At 36.0% G+C, this 18,667-nt stretch overlaps 1 protein-coding gene across 7 annotated transcripts in view; it reads left to right on the top strand.

Annotated features, from left to right (window-relative positions):
* The window catches only part of CDC42BPA (CDC42 binding protein kinase alpha), a 310,403-nt gene that overhangs the window by 269,744 nt on the left and 21,992 nt on the right, over nucleotides 1–18,667 (top strand). For all 7 annotated transcript variants that reach the window (XM_058533588.1, XM_058533583.1, XM_058533582.1 and 4 more), the window contains 8 exons: nucleotides 5,584–5,689; nucleotides 8,566–8,702; nucleotides 9,358–9,497; nucleotides 10,988–11,069; nucleotides 12,902–13,115; nucleotides 14,230–14,292; nucleotides 15,983–16,576; nucleotides 18,301–18,398. In XM_058533588.1, the coding sequence (XP_058389571.1) occupies nucleotides 5,584–5,689; nucleotides 8,566–8,702; nucleotides 9,358–9,497; nucleotides 10,988–11,069; nucleotides 12,902–13,115; nucleotides 14,230–14,292; nucleotides 15,983–16,576; nucleotides 18,301–18,398 (1,434 nt within the window). The remainder of the gene's footprint in view (nucleotides 1–5,583; nucleotides 5,690–8,565; nucleotides 8,703–9,357; nucleotides 9,498–10,987; nucleotides 11,070–12,901; nucleotides 13,116–14,229; nucleotides 14,293–15,982; nucleotides 16,577–18,300; nucleotides 18,399–18,667) is intronic.

The following is an 18,667-nucleotide window of genomic DNA, read 5'->3' on the forward strand; positions in this document are numbered from 1 at the left end:
TGCGGGCTTTTGGGTTTATAGCCTCCTCCTGCCCTCCCCTCTTTGGAGGATATCAGCGGATTCGGAATAAATTGAGTGACCCAGAAAATAAAATACATAGGAATAATGGCAGTTGAGAGTCCCAACTGAGATCACTAGGTTCTCGTAGATGGCTCACACATGTACACACACACATACACACACACAGAAAACAAAAACCTTCCACTTGCCTTTTTTACTGCTTCTCACTTAAATATGAACAAATTCCCAAGGATCAGCAGACATTTTAGGAAATCTTCTAACAAAAGAAAAAGGTCAAAAGAAACAGAAAAAAGTTTCCTATTTTCATTGAAGGAAAAAGAGAGAATGCAAAAAGCAGAAGGAAACAAAAAGGAATAGCCAGAGAACAAGAAACATCTTTTGAAAGTTAAAGATATGATAAACATCTAAAAATTCGTTGGATGAGTTGGGAGATAAATTTGAGAAAATCTCTTAGAAAGTATGGCAAAAGGACAGATAGAAAATAGAAGAGGAAATATGAGAAATCAATATCCAACAAATAGAAGTTCCAGTAAAATAACACAGAAAAAAGAAATGGAAGGAAAATAACATAGACATTCTCCATAACTGAAGAACGTGTTTCCAGATTGAAAAATCCCACCAATTCCCAACACAGTGGATAACAAATACCTCTTCCCAGTCACATCATTGTGTGGTTTTTCAAGATATAAGAATATAGAGAACTTTTTCAAAGCACCAAGGAGATAAAACAGATCACATTCAAATGATCAGGAATCAAAATGGCATCATACTTGTCAAAAGCAAAATGAAAAAAACAGTTATAAGGTAAAATGGTTTCAAGTTAGAATTTTTGATTCCCTTTCAAAAATTCAATCAAATTTGAGGGGAAAATAACAGTATTTTCAGAAATTCAAGATGCCCCCAAAATGTATCCATGTTCTGCTTTCTAAGGAAACTACTGAAAAATGAATTCTACCAAGACGAGGAAGGAGATCAAGAAAGAGAAAAGCATGGGATCCATGGAACAGTGAATCTTACACAGCTTGGTTAAGAGGATGACTATGGAGCAGGTAGCCAGAAATGGAGCAGGAAAACAGAGGGCTTCAACAGAGATGTCTTCAGGTCAATAAAAAAGGGATAGACTTTTTCTTGCTGACTTCCTTCCTGATGTGTTTGACCATGTGGTCAATAGATTCCAGGGGATTTTGCAGTTCCTTTGGAAAGTGTGGGGATAATTAATGTAAAGACATAGAAAATTAAGTTTAAAAAAGGGAGGGTATTATTAATTTCAGAAAAATCAAAAGGTTACAAGAAAACTATAACTATACTTCTTGATTCGTTGAATAATAACTCCAAGGACATAATAAACAAACATTAACTGTAAAATTTAACCCAAAACTGTGCCATAACAATATTGGGAGAATGAAGGGAGTAGGTTGTATAACAATGCTAAATCCTTCTTTGCCATAATAGGAGGTCAATAGGTAATGTCTCAAATCAAGAAATAGCAGTGTAGGCTTATTTTTTTGCCAGAAATATGGAGATATATTACAAAAGGAAGTGAATAGCTAAAAGAGTTCAAAGGAATTGCCTCTAGGAAGGATGACTTACAGCAAAGGAGTATTTCTGTTTTTGTTGTAAGCATTGTGATACTATTTTACTCTTTAAACTATGTACATGTATTAATTTGATTTAAAAAATTAAAACATATACATAGGAGAAAATGTAGGAGAATTTTTTTGTGACTGGGCAATGATGATAAAATCACAAATATAAGGTGAAAATACTGATGATGAACTTTACTACATCAAAATTAAAGAAGTTTGTACAATAGAAGCATTGTTAATAGATGGTTAATAGGTGATGTCAATCCAGGAGAGGATATTTTGCAATGTTTAACACCATTAGGGATTAATTTCTAGAATACGTAAGAAACTCATGCAAGTCCATACGAAAAAGAATTAGAAATCTAGTTGAAAAATTGGCAAGTGATATGAATAAGTAACTCCCAGAAAAAGAAATCCTAATATTCAACAAACATATGAAGAAATGTCCAGCCTCAATAATTGGAGAAATTAAAAATTAAAATAATGATTTAAAAATTATCAGTTTATACTCACCAGATTGCAAAAAATTAAGTAAAGTAACATCAAAGAGGTGAAGAAACAGTCACTTCACGCGCAACGAGTAGAAGTATAAATAGGTACCGCCATTCTGGAGAGCAGCCAGGCAGTATGGCGTGGACGGATACCACATGACCCAGCAATCTCCTTCCTTCAGAAAAGGTTTTATGCATCTCCGTTAGGTAACATGACGAAGATGCCGATTGCTGCATATGGTAGCAGGGAGTTGGGAATAGGGGAAAGGTAGGTAAAATATGGCTGATGTGTAACAGAATCATGTTTATGTGAATTAGAAACACACACTCAACCTATCTGATTTACAAGGATATGTACATACGTATTCGGGGACCTGTATAAATCACGTTAGATTGGGTGCCAGATCTCATAGGGAAGGATGGGGACCATCATTGGATCGTCAAGGATGAATGAAAAAACAATAAGGCAAAATAAAACTACAGTGGGGCCTCTACCAAGCTCTGGTGATAATATTTCATAGACTGAATATTAACTCAATTTTGTGCACCAAATGTTCCTCCCCAAAAAATAAAATAAAATTTACTTAATGTTTTTTAAAAGATGAAAGAATGAGTCTACAATTATGTCAAAATAATAAGTGTTTAAAATGGAAGAAAAAATATTTTTAAAAAAATTTTTTTAAAAAGCAAGGTTTGTATGAGATAAAGACTCCTTTACTTGTCATTTCTTAGTGGTAAAATTCTGATTATCTACAACTGATATTTAAGCTTTCACCAAGGGTCATAATTGGTTCTACTTTGTTCTCGAATCTTCTATTAAAAATATTTTATCTTCTCCATTGAGTAGCTTGAAGTCCACCACACAGACAAAATTGGAATAGAAAAGAACTCTTCTACCTACCTCTTTAGATTTCAAGGTTATAGTTAATTCTCAGTTTACTCCAAATTATCACATAATCTACAACTCTAATTTGGGTTCATGCTTTAGGTCTAATGCCTCCTTTACTAGACTTTTTTTTTTTTTTTCCATTTTTTCCTCCTCCTCTAGCTATCCTCTAGGGAAGTATTAGAAATCAAATATTGAGCAGGGGGCAAGAAAGGGGATCTTAGATCAGAAGTCAAGTAATCCAGACCCTAGAATTGAATTCAAGAGATCTTTGATGCCATCAGAATCATAATCTTTAATTATAGGCTATACTATCCTTAGTTGAGATTAGTGAAACGTGGACCCCTCAAACAAGCCCCCTCCCACAATTTAACCAGTTGGATTGCACCTACCAGTTGGGTGGTTGGTCACTTAAAACTAGTGCTCTGCGACAACATTGTTTTTTCTTTCCTACTATTGCATACTCAGTTAAAATTATGATATCCTGAGTATATCTCTGGGAATAAAAAGTGTGTACCAAATATGTTTTGTAAGCAATTTCATGGGTATTATGAAGAATTACTATTAAATTTGTCATGGCCACAGTCATTTTATTGCTCTTATTTCAGACATGTCTTGTTATCCTTTAGAAGAAGAACAAAAGAATGAAGTTACTTACCTTGAGCAATTGATTAATTCTTCTTTTATTGTAATAAAATCCTCTACTAACTTTGCATCCTTTGCATTAATGTATTTTGAACAATTGAAAAAGTTAGCAGTAGAAAATGTACTCTTGATAGTTCCTCAAAGAGTAAAAATTAGTATATAGGAGAAATGTTGAGCAAAATCTTATAGGATGTTACCAAATTAGATACCTGTATTTTTATGAGGCATGGAGGCCCCTAGTCTTGACCAAACTATGTCTGTGTAGTCCTTGGTTCTTTTGAGGAGCATATTCTCTGTGTTTTTAAATTATCAAACTTTGAGAGATGGCAGAGTCAGACAGATCTGGGCTCGAATTTTAACTCTACCGTTAACTGTCTATGCATGAGTAACTTATTTCATCTCTCTGAGTTTCATTTCCTTCATCTGTGTAAGGAAATAACATCTATCTTTCCAGGGGCATTGTCTCCATGAAATGAGATGAGGTATGTGAGGTACTGGCACGATGTCCACACCTTGCTTGGTGCTCAGTCCACACAGGAGCAATTACAGAGTTGGTATTAAGGTGGTCTGTGTTCTACTTAGAATAGAGTCAAATCTCAGTGCTGCTTTGAAACTGACCAAGGGTCTTGAGGAACTTTCTACGATAGAATGGTTTGAGGTTGAGCCGAGAGCTCATGACTGCTCTCAATTTGAGTCTCACTCCCTTCCAGGACCCCAGTGCTCTGATAGTCAGGTCATTCTATAGAAAAAGGTGATCTACCGTTTTCCTCTTGATTTTTTTTAAATTTCTTTTGGGGTGTGTAAATCACATATCCCAGTTGAAGAAGAGCAGAATTTATTTTTAACTTCAATTTTAAAGCTGTGAATATTCTCTTTTGTTTTTTGTTAATATGTTAGTCTCACCTGAATTAGATACTACTTCATAACTGTTTTTCATCAGTGTACACGTATTATTAGAATATAGAAAAGGTCTTATTAGTTTATAAGTCTATCACACATATAAAAGAAATAATTAGCCAAATTTGTTTTCAGAAATAAATAAATATGTTTTGAATGCTTCCTGTGTGCTGGTACTGTTCAAAAGGCTTTGTTTGTATTAATGCTCCTATAACCATCACATGAAGTAGATACTATTATTGATCGTATTTTATAGAATGAGGAAAGTGAGAGACAGAGAAATTAAGTAATTTGCTCCTAAGTTCACACAGCAGAGTGGAAGAAGGGTTATTATAGTTTATTTATTATTAAAACATGCTAAGAGTTAATTTGGAGAGAAAAGAAGTACTCCAGAGAGCTGAAGTCTGCCTTGGCTTACCACCATATAGATCAGATAAGACTTAAGAGAACCTTACTTGGTTTTCAGTAAGCAATTTCAGACTGCCATCTGTCTCTGGAGTAATATGTGTGTATTTTTGTCTGCTCAGGTGGAATACTGCCTGCTTCCCTGGCAGGAAACAGATTTGTTAAGTATGTTGTTTGTTCTTGGTCCCAGAAAATCAAATGCATGACTTACAGTAGGGACAAAAATTTGAAGTTACTCTTTGTTATTCCTGAGAAGGTATAAAAGCATATTAAATTTCTATATTTGTGTATGCGTATAAATATGCAGAATTTCATTTAACTCTTTGCTAAACAGTAATTTGAAGAATTTATAAAAATCCTGATGTCAAAATTTGTGAGCCAAAAAAAGCTACAGTTTTTTGTACATTTTTCGAATGGCATTCAAGAGCAATTGGTTATTTGATTTTTTATATTATTTTTAGCATAATCCAGCTCTACATTGCCTAATAAAAATATTTAAAGAGCATACGTTATAGGAGGATGTGGTGAGAAATGAATTCATTCTACTCCTGTTTAGAAAACATTCTAGTAGCTCATGTGGGACGCAGAGACTCACGTTATGGAAATCCTTTAAATAATCGACGTGTATGTTTTTCATCGATTTGTTTTGCAGCGCAAGACTCATCAGTTTTTTGTCAAATCTTTTACTACTCCTACCAAGTGTCATCAATGTACCTCTCTGATGGTGGGTTTGATAAGACAGGGCTGTTCCTGTGAAGGTAAGAACAAATGGTAAGAAAATGTGACTTTAGAGTCCTAGCATTTACCATCTACATTGTAGTCAAATAACTGTATTCTCTTTAAAAGGTATATAAATGTGTAGTTCAATCGTTTGTTTTTCTTTGGATAACAGGAATAGAAACAATAAACTTAGCACCTTGCTAAAGTCTATTGAATATTGGAGAAACTAGACAGATGGTCCCTAGAAGCATTTTTCAGGGGAGATATATTTAAATATGTTTCATTCATTCATCTTTGTTTTATCATTCGGGTGAATTTGTGGTCCCAAAAAAACCATTAACCTATGTGACAGAAGACATGAAAGTTACCCTTGAATCTATTCATTTAATTTTAACCTTGTTTAATTTATTAGAGAAATTATTATTGAAAAGTAGGCAATGCAGTATCTTTTCAGATATTTGAAGTGTCTGCCACTCTGCCTCAAAAGATATTTTATTCCTAGCATTAATAGAAGAGGTTTTTCCCTACCCACTCATTATTCATCCATCACCGTTCATGCCTGCCCTGTGCTGCTGGGCGCTGGGATACAGTTGTGGATGGGGAAGGACAAAGAGCCTGCCCTCATGGAGCTCACATTCTGAGAGATGAGAGAGCAGGGGTCATTTGAACAGAAAACAAAGTATATTTGTTTGGGCATCGCTTTGTTTTTCCTAAGACTTCTGAAATGAAAATGACTTAAATTATAATGGGATATATTATTTGTTTGTGAATATTTTAGAAATATACTTTTTTTAATCAGATTTGACTTGCTAGTATAACAATGCGTCATGTATAATTTACATATATTATGAAAAAGGTAGGAAAAGAATTGCTAATTCAAATTCTAATATTAGTTTCTATTTCTTAGCTCTTAGGATTGGAAGAGAACTTAAAGGGAAGGTGGTCAATCCTCATCAGATGCATGTGTTCCCTTTGTAGAATATACTCGTAGTTCTCCTGTATTTTAATACTTTGAATAAGACGGAAATTAATAGCATTTTAAGGCAATGCATTCTGTGTTTGGTTAGTTCTCACAACCAAAGTGGAAGATCCAGAGTGTGTTATCTTAACTAGTCTGTTAAATGCATGAGTTTAGAGCCAAAGGAAATGGAAAGAGTTGAAAAGCAGAGATTTGAGAGTTATGAGTGTATGAAGTCATGAATATGAATGACGTTATCCAGGAAGCACCTGTCGAGTGAGAAGAGAATAAGTATGAGGACAGAGCCTTGGAAACGTAGTTAAGGGCAAGGAAAAGGTAGAGAGAGCACAGTAATCTGAGGAGGAATAGCCTGTATCATTGACCAGGAACGTGTGACTACAGCCAAAGGAGGAGAGATTTTGGACAAGTGTTAAGCCTTTTCTCATTTTGGAGCTTAGCCAGTACTGATGAGTGTCGTTTTAAAATCTGTTTATCAGAGAGAATCCTGGGCAGCTACTTGGCTTTGGGCCTCTTATTGTTTTTATGCATCAGAACCATTTGCAATCCCATAGTAGGAATGTTTGAGATCTTCTCAGAGTCTCTCCCTTTCTAGAGCCTCATGCCATGAAATTGTGCCTATCTTTTCTTCAGACCCTTTGAACTCTGCCCTGTAAAGCTGTAGGGACACATTGCACGATGCCCAGGCATTCGTAAATGTTATGATGATGGGGTTACAACCTCTAAAGATTCCTGTGGTTTTTATTTCTTCCTGGTTGATTGAAATTAGATCCAGTATAGGATAATTATTTTGTTGCTTCCACTGCCCTTCACTTACAAGTGGATGAGATGTCTTACAGAAGTTGGGATAGCTTTTGACAGTCAATGCTAGTCCTTCTTGCCCCTGTTGGTTTCATAATATCCATCATGTATAATGATATATAATCCATTTTCCCGTGTGTATGTATTCCCATGTGATATCCCTTCAGTTCCTCTCTTATTCTTTCCCAAATATTCTCCGGGATCCACCCTTAGTGTAGGAATTGTCTAAATAGACATTCTTGGTCTGTAAATCCCTCCCAAGAAGCTGGTTTGTTTTAAATATTTTAACCTTTAGTTCTCACTCAGCCAAGTCTCAGTGAAACTTATGAGTTTATTTTTATTTATCGTTTTGTCTTAGAATCTCAGGTTCATCATGTGAGTATCAAATAGAGGTATCATGGCAGTATTGTCAGTAGTTAGGTGTGCAGGCTCTGAGCCAAACTGCCTGGGTTTGAATTTCGGCAATGCCGTTTATAAGTTCTGTGACCCAGGGCATGTCATATATAAGTGGGATAATTGTACCTCTCTTAGATTGTTATAGAAAAGGAAAAGCACTCAATAAAGTTAGCTATTACTATTATCTTAGTAGTAGTTTAAGTATATATAATAATATCAATAAGTTCTAAAATTTACCCTTAATTTATACCTTTTTAATCATTGAACAATTCCATTTTCAAAAAGAGGGATTGGCAAAGTTTGCCAGATATTGCAAAGGTGTCAGGGAATTTAATGTCCATTAGTGACTCTTGCAAGAGAAATTGCAGAGCAGATACCAAGTTGCAGTGAGATGAAGAGTTAGAGAGAACTCCAGAAACTCCTCTTTTAGGAATTCAAAGTTTAAATCAACCATTTTATTCACAAGGTTAGATGTTTTTTTCTCTCTATTTGTTTCTCATTTTGATCACTAATGTTAACACAGAACAATAATATTACAATAATAAAAAAATTTACTATTTCTCATTGAAATTTTTATTGGTAAGCAAATGAATCAGCTCCCCAAATGACAAAACAGTTGTTTAAAATAAAATCAGAGATAAGCATTCATCTAACATAGCACCATGTAATGAGCACTCAGTGAATTTTCTTTTTGTAAAAATGAATTTTTATTGAACATTGTTTCTTTTTTTCCTCCAAAAGTGTGTGGATTCTCATGTCATATAACTTGTGTAAACAAAGCCCCGACCACGTGCCCAGTTCCTCCTGAACAGACAAAAGGTCCCCTGGGTATAGATCCACAGAAAGGAATAGGAACAGCATATGAAGGTCACGTCAGGGTAAGTATGAGTAGGTTGGGTTTAGATTAATCTTTAAGGTTTATTAGTGAATTTAAAAAGTCCAGTCACCTTACAAACATAGTCCTTGACAGAAAATTAGGTGAATAAAATTCATCTAATAATTTTATTTCATCCAGAGTAATGATTTGAAAACAAAAACCTAGCCTTTACTTGGAAATAAATTCCAGAATGTCTCAAAAATTTTCGTACTGTCCCTATCTTATAATGAGCAGATATTGAAATCTCCGTAGAGGAGTCTTGGCACTTGGCCTTGATATCTTGAATAGTATTTAAAGTATAAGCTGCATTTCATCCCACTACCAAGTTTGACTTTTATGCTACTTAGAAAGGAAGGAAGCCATGAAAGTTATTTTAACGAATTACTAGTGAAAGTTAAAATGGTACCATTTTAAAAATTTTCAGAATAAAAAGTCATTCAATATTTGAAGAATGTGTTCTCACACATTTTCTCATGTTATTACTGATATATGTGTTCCATCTGCTACTTTACCCACCACAGTGGCAGAGTTATAAGACTGTACATTATCTTTAGGTTTTGACCGTGCAATTACATATGTAATTAAGGGGACTCTGATTGACATTTTGGTTTGACTTGGTTTTGTTTGTTTGTCTGTCTATCTAAAACAACATTAAGATTCCTAAGCCAGCTGGAGTGAAGAAAGGATGGCAAAGAGCATTGGCTGTAGTTTGTGACTTCAAGCTCTTTCTGTACGACATTGCTGAAGGAAAAGCATCTCAGCCCAGTGTTGTAGTCAGTCAAGTGATCGACATGAGGTAAGCTTTCAAAGGTGAAGATATTTGTATCTTTGCAACATAGGAATAAAAGAGTGTCTGATTTTTCTTCCAATTATATTGCCATATTTTTATTTAAATCTAATGTCATGTTAGTTTTCTAATTTCCTAATATTGCTATAGTAACATAATTAAAAGTAGGAAGTAAGGTGTACTTATGACAGATTGATGTGTGTATGTTGAGTGTGTTGGGCTAGGGGTCACAGAAAAGAAGCTGATATTTGAATCCAAAAGACCAGTTTAAAGTTGCCAGAGTAGTGGAGACCTAGCGTGTTTATATCATCACCTGAAGGCTTAGAGTATAATTGCAGCGTGAGGAAAGGAAATAAAAATCGCAAAATCACGAGCCAGCCCTGATGGCCTAGTGGTTCAAGTTCCGCGTGCTCCGCTTCAGCAGCCTGGGTTGTTCCTGGGCGCAGAACCACTCATCTGTCAGTAGCCATGCTGTGGCTGCGGTTCACACAGGAGAACTAGAAGAACTTACAACTATACACAAATATGTACTGGAGCTTTGAGTGGAGGAAGGAAGAAAAATGGAGGAAGATTGGCAACAGATGTTAGCTTAGGGCAAATCTTCCCTTGCAAAGAAAAAAGCAACTCAACATCAGACAAGCTCTTGGAATGTATAATGAACTGGTAAACATTTTAGTAAATACATCTCTTGAATGTTTCTGGTCTCATTTTCTTCCCCTGTGCCTTGGAGTGCTCTCTGTTACCTCTTCTTGTAACTCCAGTCATTCTCCTTGAGTGATCTTTTTTACTCCTCTAGCTTCAGCAATTGCCTCTGCACTGATGACTCCCAAACATGTATCTCCAGTCCACATCTTTCTCCAGCCTGCAAAACTAGGATTTCCAGCTATGGCTCACCCTGGCATTCCATTCCAGCATCTCAGACACATTATCTTCCCCACAGATATGGACTATGAAGGGTTAGGTGCAAGGAAAATCCGACAGAGCCTGCTAAGGGACTAAGTACAGAAAGATAGGGAGAAGAATCAACGACTAAGGTGTCGGGTCTTCAAGACCGAGAAAATGGTGGTACCAATAACCAAATTAAGGAAATCACAAAGAATGCATCATGGTGGAGGAAATCTGTGCTAGGTGTTGAAGGAGCAGTAAAATGTCAGATGAGCGGTGTGGAGGGCACTTGAGATGTATTATGGGAAGCAGGAGGGTCCAGTCTGCTGGAGACTCGGAGACCCTCCAGGGTTGAACAAGTATACTTACCGGCCCTCTGACTTTGGGTAAGCCAGCAATTATTTCTAGCTTTTGTCTAATGTGCAACTGTTAAGTTACTCTTGATAAATTACTTAGGGCACTGTGAATTACAATGGGGGAGGAAATCAAATTTTTTAAAAAATTCAATGAGAATATTTTGTGCAATTAAGTTTTGAGGATTGCTTCATATGTGTTATTTAGATACACACACATACCCACATACACTGACTTATAATGTTTCACTTTTTCTTCAGGGATGAAGAATTTTCTGTGAGTTCAGTGTTGGCTTCTGATGTTATTCATGCAAGTCGAAAAGATATACCTTGTATATTTAGAGTAAGTATGTGTGCTATAATTTGATCACTGAATTATTTATCTTCTATGAGTGTGTTTTTCCTCTCTATATAGGTCATAAACTTACTAGGAATAGGACCAAATCTTATATTCCTTTATATATTCCATATCATTAAATACTTGAATGTATAGACAGTTAGTGCTAAGTAAATATTTAATTAGTGAAAAGACTTATAGAAAGCATGACTGTATGGTTTCTAAAATAGGTTTCCTCTGGGATAATATTTTTGAGTCACAATTCAATTTTCAAATAAATACTACCACATGGAAAATTGCCTGTGTGAGGTTTCTCTCGTTTTAAAAAAAGACACATTTTTAAAAAAATCTCACATGAAAAATTAATGTATGTTTCAGTTCTATTGCTTTGTAATAACTACTCCAAAACTCAGTGGCTTAAATGGACAGTGATTTGTTATTTCTCACCATTCTGTGGGTCAGCTGCACAGTTCTTATGGTGTTGGCTGGGGTCACTCACGTGGCTGCATTCAGCTCATTTGGGCTGGAATATCCCAAACGGCCTACTCTCCCATCTGGGGCCTTGGTGCTGGTTGTCTGCTGGGTGATCTTGGTTCTCTCTGTGAGCTCTCTCCCTGTGGTCTCTAATCCTCCAGTAGTCTGGCTGAGCTCTCTGTGGCTGGCTTCCAAGAGAGCAAACGAAGCTGCCAGGCCTTTTAAGGACGAAGCCCAAAGCAGGCTTATTTACCCTTCTGCATTCTGTTGGTGAAAGAAGTTTCGAGGTCAGTCTGGACTGAAGAGGAAGAACAATAGACTCCACTTCTTGATAAGAAGAGTGGCATTCCACGGGAGGAGGTGTTGGTGGCCGTCTTTGGAGACTGTCTACCACGCTGCAAGCTTGAAGTGGTGAATTAAGACAATAGAGCTTAAAAAAAAAAAAAAAGGACTACTGCCCATATGCCCATATGCTTAATATTTGTCTATGAATCTCTTTTCTAAGGAAGGTCAAAGACTATACTTAGTCTCTCAGTTCCTGGACCAACGACTATTTATGTTCTCCCCAGCCACCAAGGGAGCCTACAGAGGCCCACTTATCTACAACTGATTCACATAGTGGGATTTTATCGTCACTGCTACTTAAATTACCTTTAATAAGGGATCCATGTATATAAAATTTAAATCTGTTCTGATTGTAAGTGCTGTTTGTAAAATGATAAACCTTCATTTAAATACTAACTCAAGTGATCTGATCTTCTCAAAGAAAATGTGAGTTATTGTTATGAAGTAACAGAGAATGTAAGTATTTCTGAGCATTTCTGACTTTTTAAAACAAGTTGAAAATCAGTATGGTGTAGTAACAAGCATGGACATGGGATCCCAGTCTAGTCATGTGCCCTTGGAGCAATTTATTTCTCTGCATCATAGTTTTTTCGTACATAAAATCAGGATGTAATGACAATACTTATCTCATGAAGATGTTGAGAGGGGTAAATGAGTTAATACTTGTAAAGTGCCTTGATCAGTGCCCGTTGCTCTGTAATTACTCAATAAATGTCAGTTGCTGCTGTTATATGAGCATGTTTAATGCACTTTTTTAGTGATAGTATTGTGGTACTTTATAGCAAAGAAAATAGAAATGATACTCATATTTAGAATGGTATGTGCTACCTTTGCTTTGTCATGAATTCTAATGCTAAAACTAGTTATTCTTCTGATTAGGACTAGCTGAACTCTGTTAAAGGTGTCATTTAATGAAGGCTCTTTTTATTGGATAGTGCTAAGCAAACTAGTATAAGCATAAAACTGGCTTAAATGGTGTCTGTTTTCTAATATCATGAATATTGATTAAATTGTTCTAGGTCACAGCTTCCCAGCTCTCAGCATCTAACACATGTTCGATCCTGATGCTGGCAGATAGTGAGAATGAGAAGAGTAAGTGGGTGGGAGTGCTGAGTGAATTGCACAAGATTTTGAAGAAAAACAAATTCAGAGACCGCTCAGTCTATGTTCCCAAAGAGGCTTACGACAGCACTCTGCCCCTCATTAAAACAACCCAGGCAGCTGCAATCATAGGTATGCGTTTAAACATTTATCATGTTATCCTAATTGTTTACTAATCTACCTGTGAGCAAGGACTGCTTTCATCTAGGAATCCCCAGCGTCCAACAGTGTGTGTTATATCACAGACACTCAGTAAATGTTTATGGAATGAATGAGACCATATCAGAGCTTTGTTTTCCAGTAATCAAGTACACTTTTCAAATGCATTTTCTTCTGAAAAAGCAACAGTGCTCAAGATTAACCTGTTCGCAGATCTGTTTTCTGTATGTGTGACTTAGGACAAGTTGTTTAATTTCTTAAACCATAAGTTTCCTATGTAAAGTGTAGATACTAATCACCCTGCAAAGGTTATTGGGAAGTTTAAATAGGATGAAATATGTAACACAGAGTGCCCTGCATATAAAATGCCCTCAGTAAATGGCACCTTCTGTGGGGCCGGCCCGGTGGCACAGTGGTTAAGTTCGGCACGCTCCACTTCAGCAGCCCAGGTCCGCAGGTTCAGATCCCAGGCACAGACCTACACCACTCATCAAGCCATACTGTGGCAGTGACCCACATATGAAATGGAGGAAAGATTGGCACAGATGTTAGCAGTCTTCCTCAAGCAAAAAGAGGAAGATTGACAACATATGTTAGCTTAGGGCCGATCCCCCTCACACAAAAAAAAAGACAGCTTCTGTGTCTGGAGGTTTAAATTTTCACCATATTATTATGTACATATTGAACTCTTTTGTTACTTTCTAGTAAATAATGAAAAGTTTAATGAGTAGGGTTCAAATGCCCTTCACAATTTTTCCTTCCCAAAACAGGAAATGGACCTGGACCCCCAGGATACTAACAAACTTAGGTTTTTAAATTTTTTTTCACTTTTTATTGAATAAATGCCTTTACTTTTTTTTTGGTGTTGGTATAGATTATTTTCTAGTGATTGTTCTATTAAAAGAGACATGAGATAATATTTACCACTGTAATCTGAAAGGAAATTTAATAGTATAAATTGTTATTGCTATTTTTAAAGTATTTTATTTCAGTATTTTGCACCAAATTTCTTTATTATCTGTTTTATTGTGTTAGTTTAACATAGTTTTTACCTAATACAAATGCCTTATATTTATGTCTTATACAGATCATGAGAGGATAGCTTTGGGAAATGAAGAAGGGTTATTTGTCGTACATGTCACTAAAGATGGTAAGAGAAAACTTCGTTATTGTGGAGTAACTTTTAACTATATGTTGTTAGAAAATTCCAGATTCTAATTCCTAAAAAGAGCAAGGTATGCTCTTATTTATTCTATAATTGAAGTTTTCCAGACCTAATTTGATGTGTTTATAAGTCAAAAGATAATTTTCTAATTTCTGTAATCCTCTTGAGTTCTGAAACTTCCAAGTGTGTTTTGTCTTTCTCGTGTCATTTTATTTAACAATTCTGCTATTTGAACTCAGATTGCATTTCTAAATACGGTACATGAAAGAAAATACAACTTGATTTTTCCATTGTTCTAAGTGTACTAGAAGAGGTAACAGTCATTAAAATGTGTTTGTTGTTGTTCCCCACAGTTTAATACAACAGATTTTTTTCTAGGGAAAAATTAAATACAGTCATGCACCACATAATGACGTTTCGGTCAACTACAGACCCCATATATGACTGTGGTCCCATAGGATTAGTACCACGTAGCCTAGGTGTGTAGTGGGCTATACCATCTGGGTCTGTGTAAGTACTGTAGGGGAGGAAGAAATTTTCCTCTACCCTATAGGTTCTTCTGTCTGGTCAAAGAATTAAATAGACGTTGAGATAGATTAACAGGAGAAAAACAAACAAAAGTTTAACAACATGTATACATGAAAGAAACCCAGGAAAACTGAGTAACTCACCAAAATGGCCAAAGCCCTCACCTTAAACACCATCCTCAGCTAAAGACAGAAGAAGACGTTGGGGGTGGGGAGAGTCATGGACTTAAAAAGGGAAGGAAGGAAATTCACAGGTAGGTGAAAAGGAGCAAACGTTTGGAAAACAGGTGTGTGTTTGGCCACAGAGAAACAGAAGAACACAGAGGGGAGCCCAGCAAACAGGCTTTTCGAGGTTCCTCCCTGTCTACCACCTAGTTGTATGTTATGCTAAGGTGATAGCTCGCTTCCTGAGACAGGTTTTTTTAATCTGAATTTTTTTAGGCAGTTAAGGGGGAGGTAACAAGAAAAACTTTCTGGGTCTTTTGCTTCTTAAAAGTAATCAGCCTAAAATAATCCTCATGTTAAAGAGACACATTTTGGGGTGGCAAATTTTCTTCCCCTTCAGTGCACTATGTGATGTTCACACAACAACAAAATGGCCTAACAAGGCATTTCTCAGAACGTATACCCAGCATTAAGCAGTGCATGACTGTACTGGGCGAAATAAAAAGGAACCAATTTAATTTAGCATTCTTGAATAGTGTTCTAAGTTCTGTTTTTCTATCAAGTTAGATCATGGGAAAACAATGCATTAAAACTACGTTAGTTTGTTACCCTTTAGTGAAATATGAGTAACTCACTTTTTTAAAATAGGAACTCCATGGTGAAGTTCTTTAGAAGTTAGTGCCAGTAAAAAAGGTTTTTCTTGAAGATCTGACATGCTCTGTCACACAGGAACTCTTTGCCTTGGCTGTGAGAAATCTCAGTGCTGAATTTAATACCTTTCTAGGGTAGGTTAAATTATCTTATGATAAGTGTACTTATCTTCCTCTTTCTGCTTATAATTTCTGGTCTCTTATTCTTCTGTGTGTGTATCTGTGTCTTTATTATAAGTTGATTTATATCCTTTTGAGTATAATTGGGATATATGATTAATAAGTAAACAAAACATTATTTTGCATTTGATTTATTATTATGTCTTTGCATAGAAATTATTAGAGTTGGTGACAATAAGAAGATTCATCAGATTGAACTCATTCCAAATGATCAGCTTGTAGCTGTGATCTCAGGACGAAATCGTCACGTACGACTTTTTCCTATGTCAGCTTTGGACGGGCGAGAGACTGATTTTTATAAGCTGGCAGAAACTAAAGGGTGTCAAACCATAACTTCTGGAAAAGTGCGCCATGGAGCTCTTACATGCCTGTGTGTGGCTATGAAAAGGCAGGTCCTCTGTTATGAACTATTTCAGAGCAAGACCCGTCACAGAAAATTTAAGGACATTCAAGTCCCATATAATGTCCAGTGGATGGCAATCTTCAGTGAACAACTCTGTGTGGGATTCCAGTCAGGATTTCTAAGATACCCCTTGAATGGAGAAGGAAGTCCATACAGTATGCTCCATTCAAATGACCATACACTATCATTTATTGCACATCAACCCATGGATGCCATCTGTGCAGTTGAGATCTCCAGTAAAGAATACCTGCTGTGTTTTAACAGCATTGGGATATACACTGACTGCCAGGGCCGAAGATCTAGACAACAGGAGTTGATGTGGCCAGCAAATCCTTCCTCTTGTTGTAAGATTCTCTTACTTTTGGCTCTTATCTTTCAGTCTCTTTCTTTTTCCTTCTACTTCATTTCCTATATGTATTCATTGTTATTAACAAGTTATTATTTTAAGTCATCCTTAAGTTTTTTCCTAAGTATTAATTATGTTGTTATGTAAAGTAACCATATGTAGTTAGACCTAAGCCAACAGGGTCAACATTAACATGCACATAATTAAAACTAATCTTTCTATGGAATATTTTATTTAGATGGATTTTTAACCCATGTTGTTGTATTTTGAAATAACTCCAAATTGTTATCTTCGTGGTCCCCAAAAATATAGTGCTTGTGAGCATTAATAGCTCATAAGACTTATTCTGGAGAAGTAGTTACTAAGTGAATTATTTAATCAGTTATGTAAAGGTATAATGTAGCATCTAAAAGAAATTTTATTCAGTTTTACCTTTTTATCTAGATAGGTAGATATGTAAAATTTCCTATTGTACTCTTTCAAGAAATATTAGGACATTAATAAATTACCCAATACTTATTATGTGCCATTTCACTGTACGAGATATAACGATGAGCAGAATGGACAGTCTCACCCTCACAGAGCATAGAGGGCAGTAGGATGGGTTCGTGACCAAACCAGAAGTTGCAGTAGAATATGTGCTGTGATCGCGGAAGTACAGAGTTCCGTATGCACGTAGGAGGGGTATCTAACCCAGAATGTTTTGGTTTTAGTGAAAGATACTTGAGCATGTTTAAATGCTGAAAGGAAATAGCCACTAGGGGGCTAGGGAAAGGTTGACTATCTGGTAAATACGGGAAATAGAATAAGTTCCCCAAGAAGGGTGGAGACAGTGGAATTCAGAACCTGGGGAAGGATTTGGGGCAGGAGGAGTGCCTCTTCTGCTGTGACAAGATCAGAGGAATGATGGGTGTGGGACAGTCGAGTTTAAGGTGCAGTGGAAGAAAGCTTAGGAGAGCCATACATGCTTATTCCAGAAAAATTTTAAAAATCTACTTAAAAAGAACAAAAGAGAAATGCTTCTAATCCTACCCACCCAGACTTGACTATTCTTAATGTTTTGTTTCTTCTGAAATATATACTCTTATCTGTGGCATCATATTTAGAATGAATGCTGTTTTGTAACCTAGTCAGATATTAATTCCAAGTATTACTTCTAATGTGGAGTAAGAATTGGAATATCTGGCTTTTATGAATAGCTCTGCCAAAAATCTAATTCATAACCTTAGTTTAAGTAAATCATTTAATCTCTCTTTGCTTGTGTCACCATTTATCGATGTTCATCCTCTCAGTAAGTATATATTGAGCATCTCCCCTGCTCATGTAACTGTGCCAGGTCCCTTATCATACATTCACAACTGTGACTAGAACTCTTACCTAAAGATTTCTCCACTTTGTAAGTTTGTTTCACTGTTAGTAGCTTAACTTTAGGAATCGAGTACTTGAAAATGTAATGAAATTCCTTTATAGGACTAGTATTGGGCAAGGGAATATTATATCCCCAGTGTTAACAGAATCCTTCTGTATTATAATGGCTATAAAATCTTTTCATCTATGATGTATGTTCTGTTTACTTCAAAAATGTTTTGATGTGGCTATTATATGAGAACAATGGAATTTGGGTGGGATTCTGCTCTGCAGTTATTTAGCATAGATCTTTCAAAATGTTTTGGGTTTAATAATTAAAGTAACCAGCCAGCTGTTCCCTCTCCCTTCTCCCAGGTTACAATGCACCATATCTCTCAGTGTATAGTGAGAATGCGGTCGATATCTTTGATGTGAACTCCATGGAATGGATTCAGACTCTCCCCCTCAAAAAGGTAATTTAACATTAAAAATGTGGGCTAAGTGAACTAATGAGTGAAACACTGATGTGACTATTTAGCTATTTTTCATGAATTCAGCATTTTCTGGCATATATAATTGGTAATTTGGGACTTAGCCAAGAGTAAAAAAGTAGAAACAAAAATCAAGCTGGTGACTTTTACAGGTAGCTCAACGCCATACTATTTTTGTTACAGTTAGTTTTACTATATAGTATGATTATTATAATGAACAACTAGAATGTATCCTAGAACCTAGAATGTCA

Source organism: Diceros bicornis, chromosome 38 (assembly GCF_020826845.1).
Source record: "Diceros bicornis minor isolate mBicDic1 chromosome 38, mDicBic1.mat.cur, whole genome shotgun sequence".
Classification (NCBI taxonomy): Eukaryota; Metazoa; Chordata; class Mammalia; order Perissodactyla; family Rhinocerotidae; genus Diceros; species Diceros bicornis.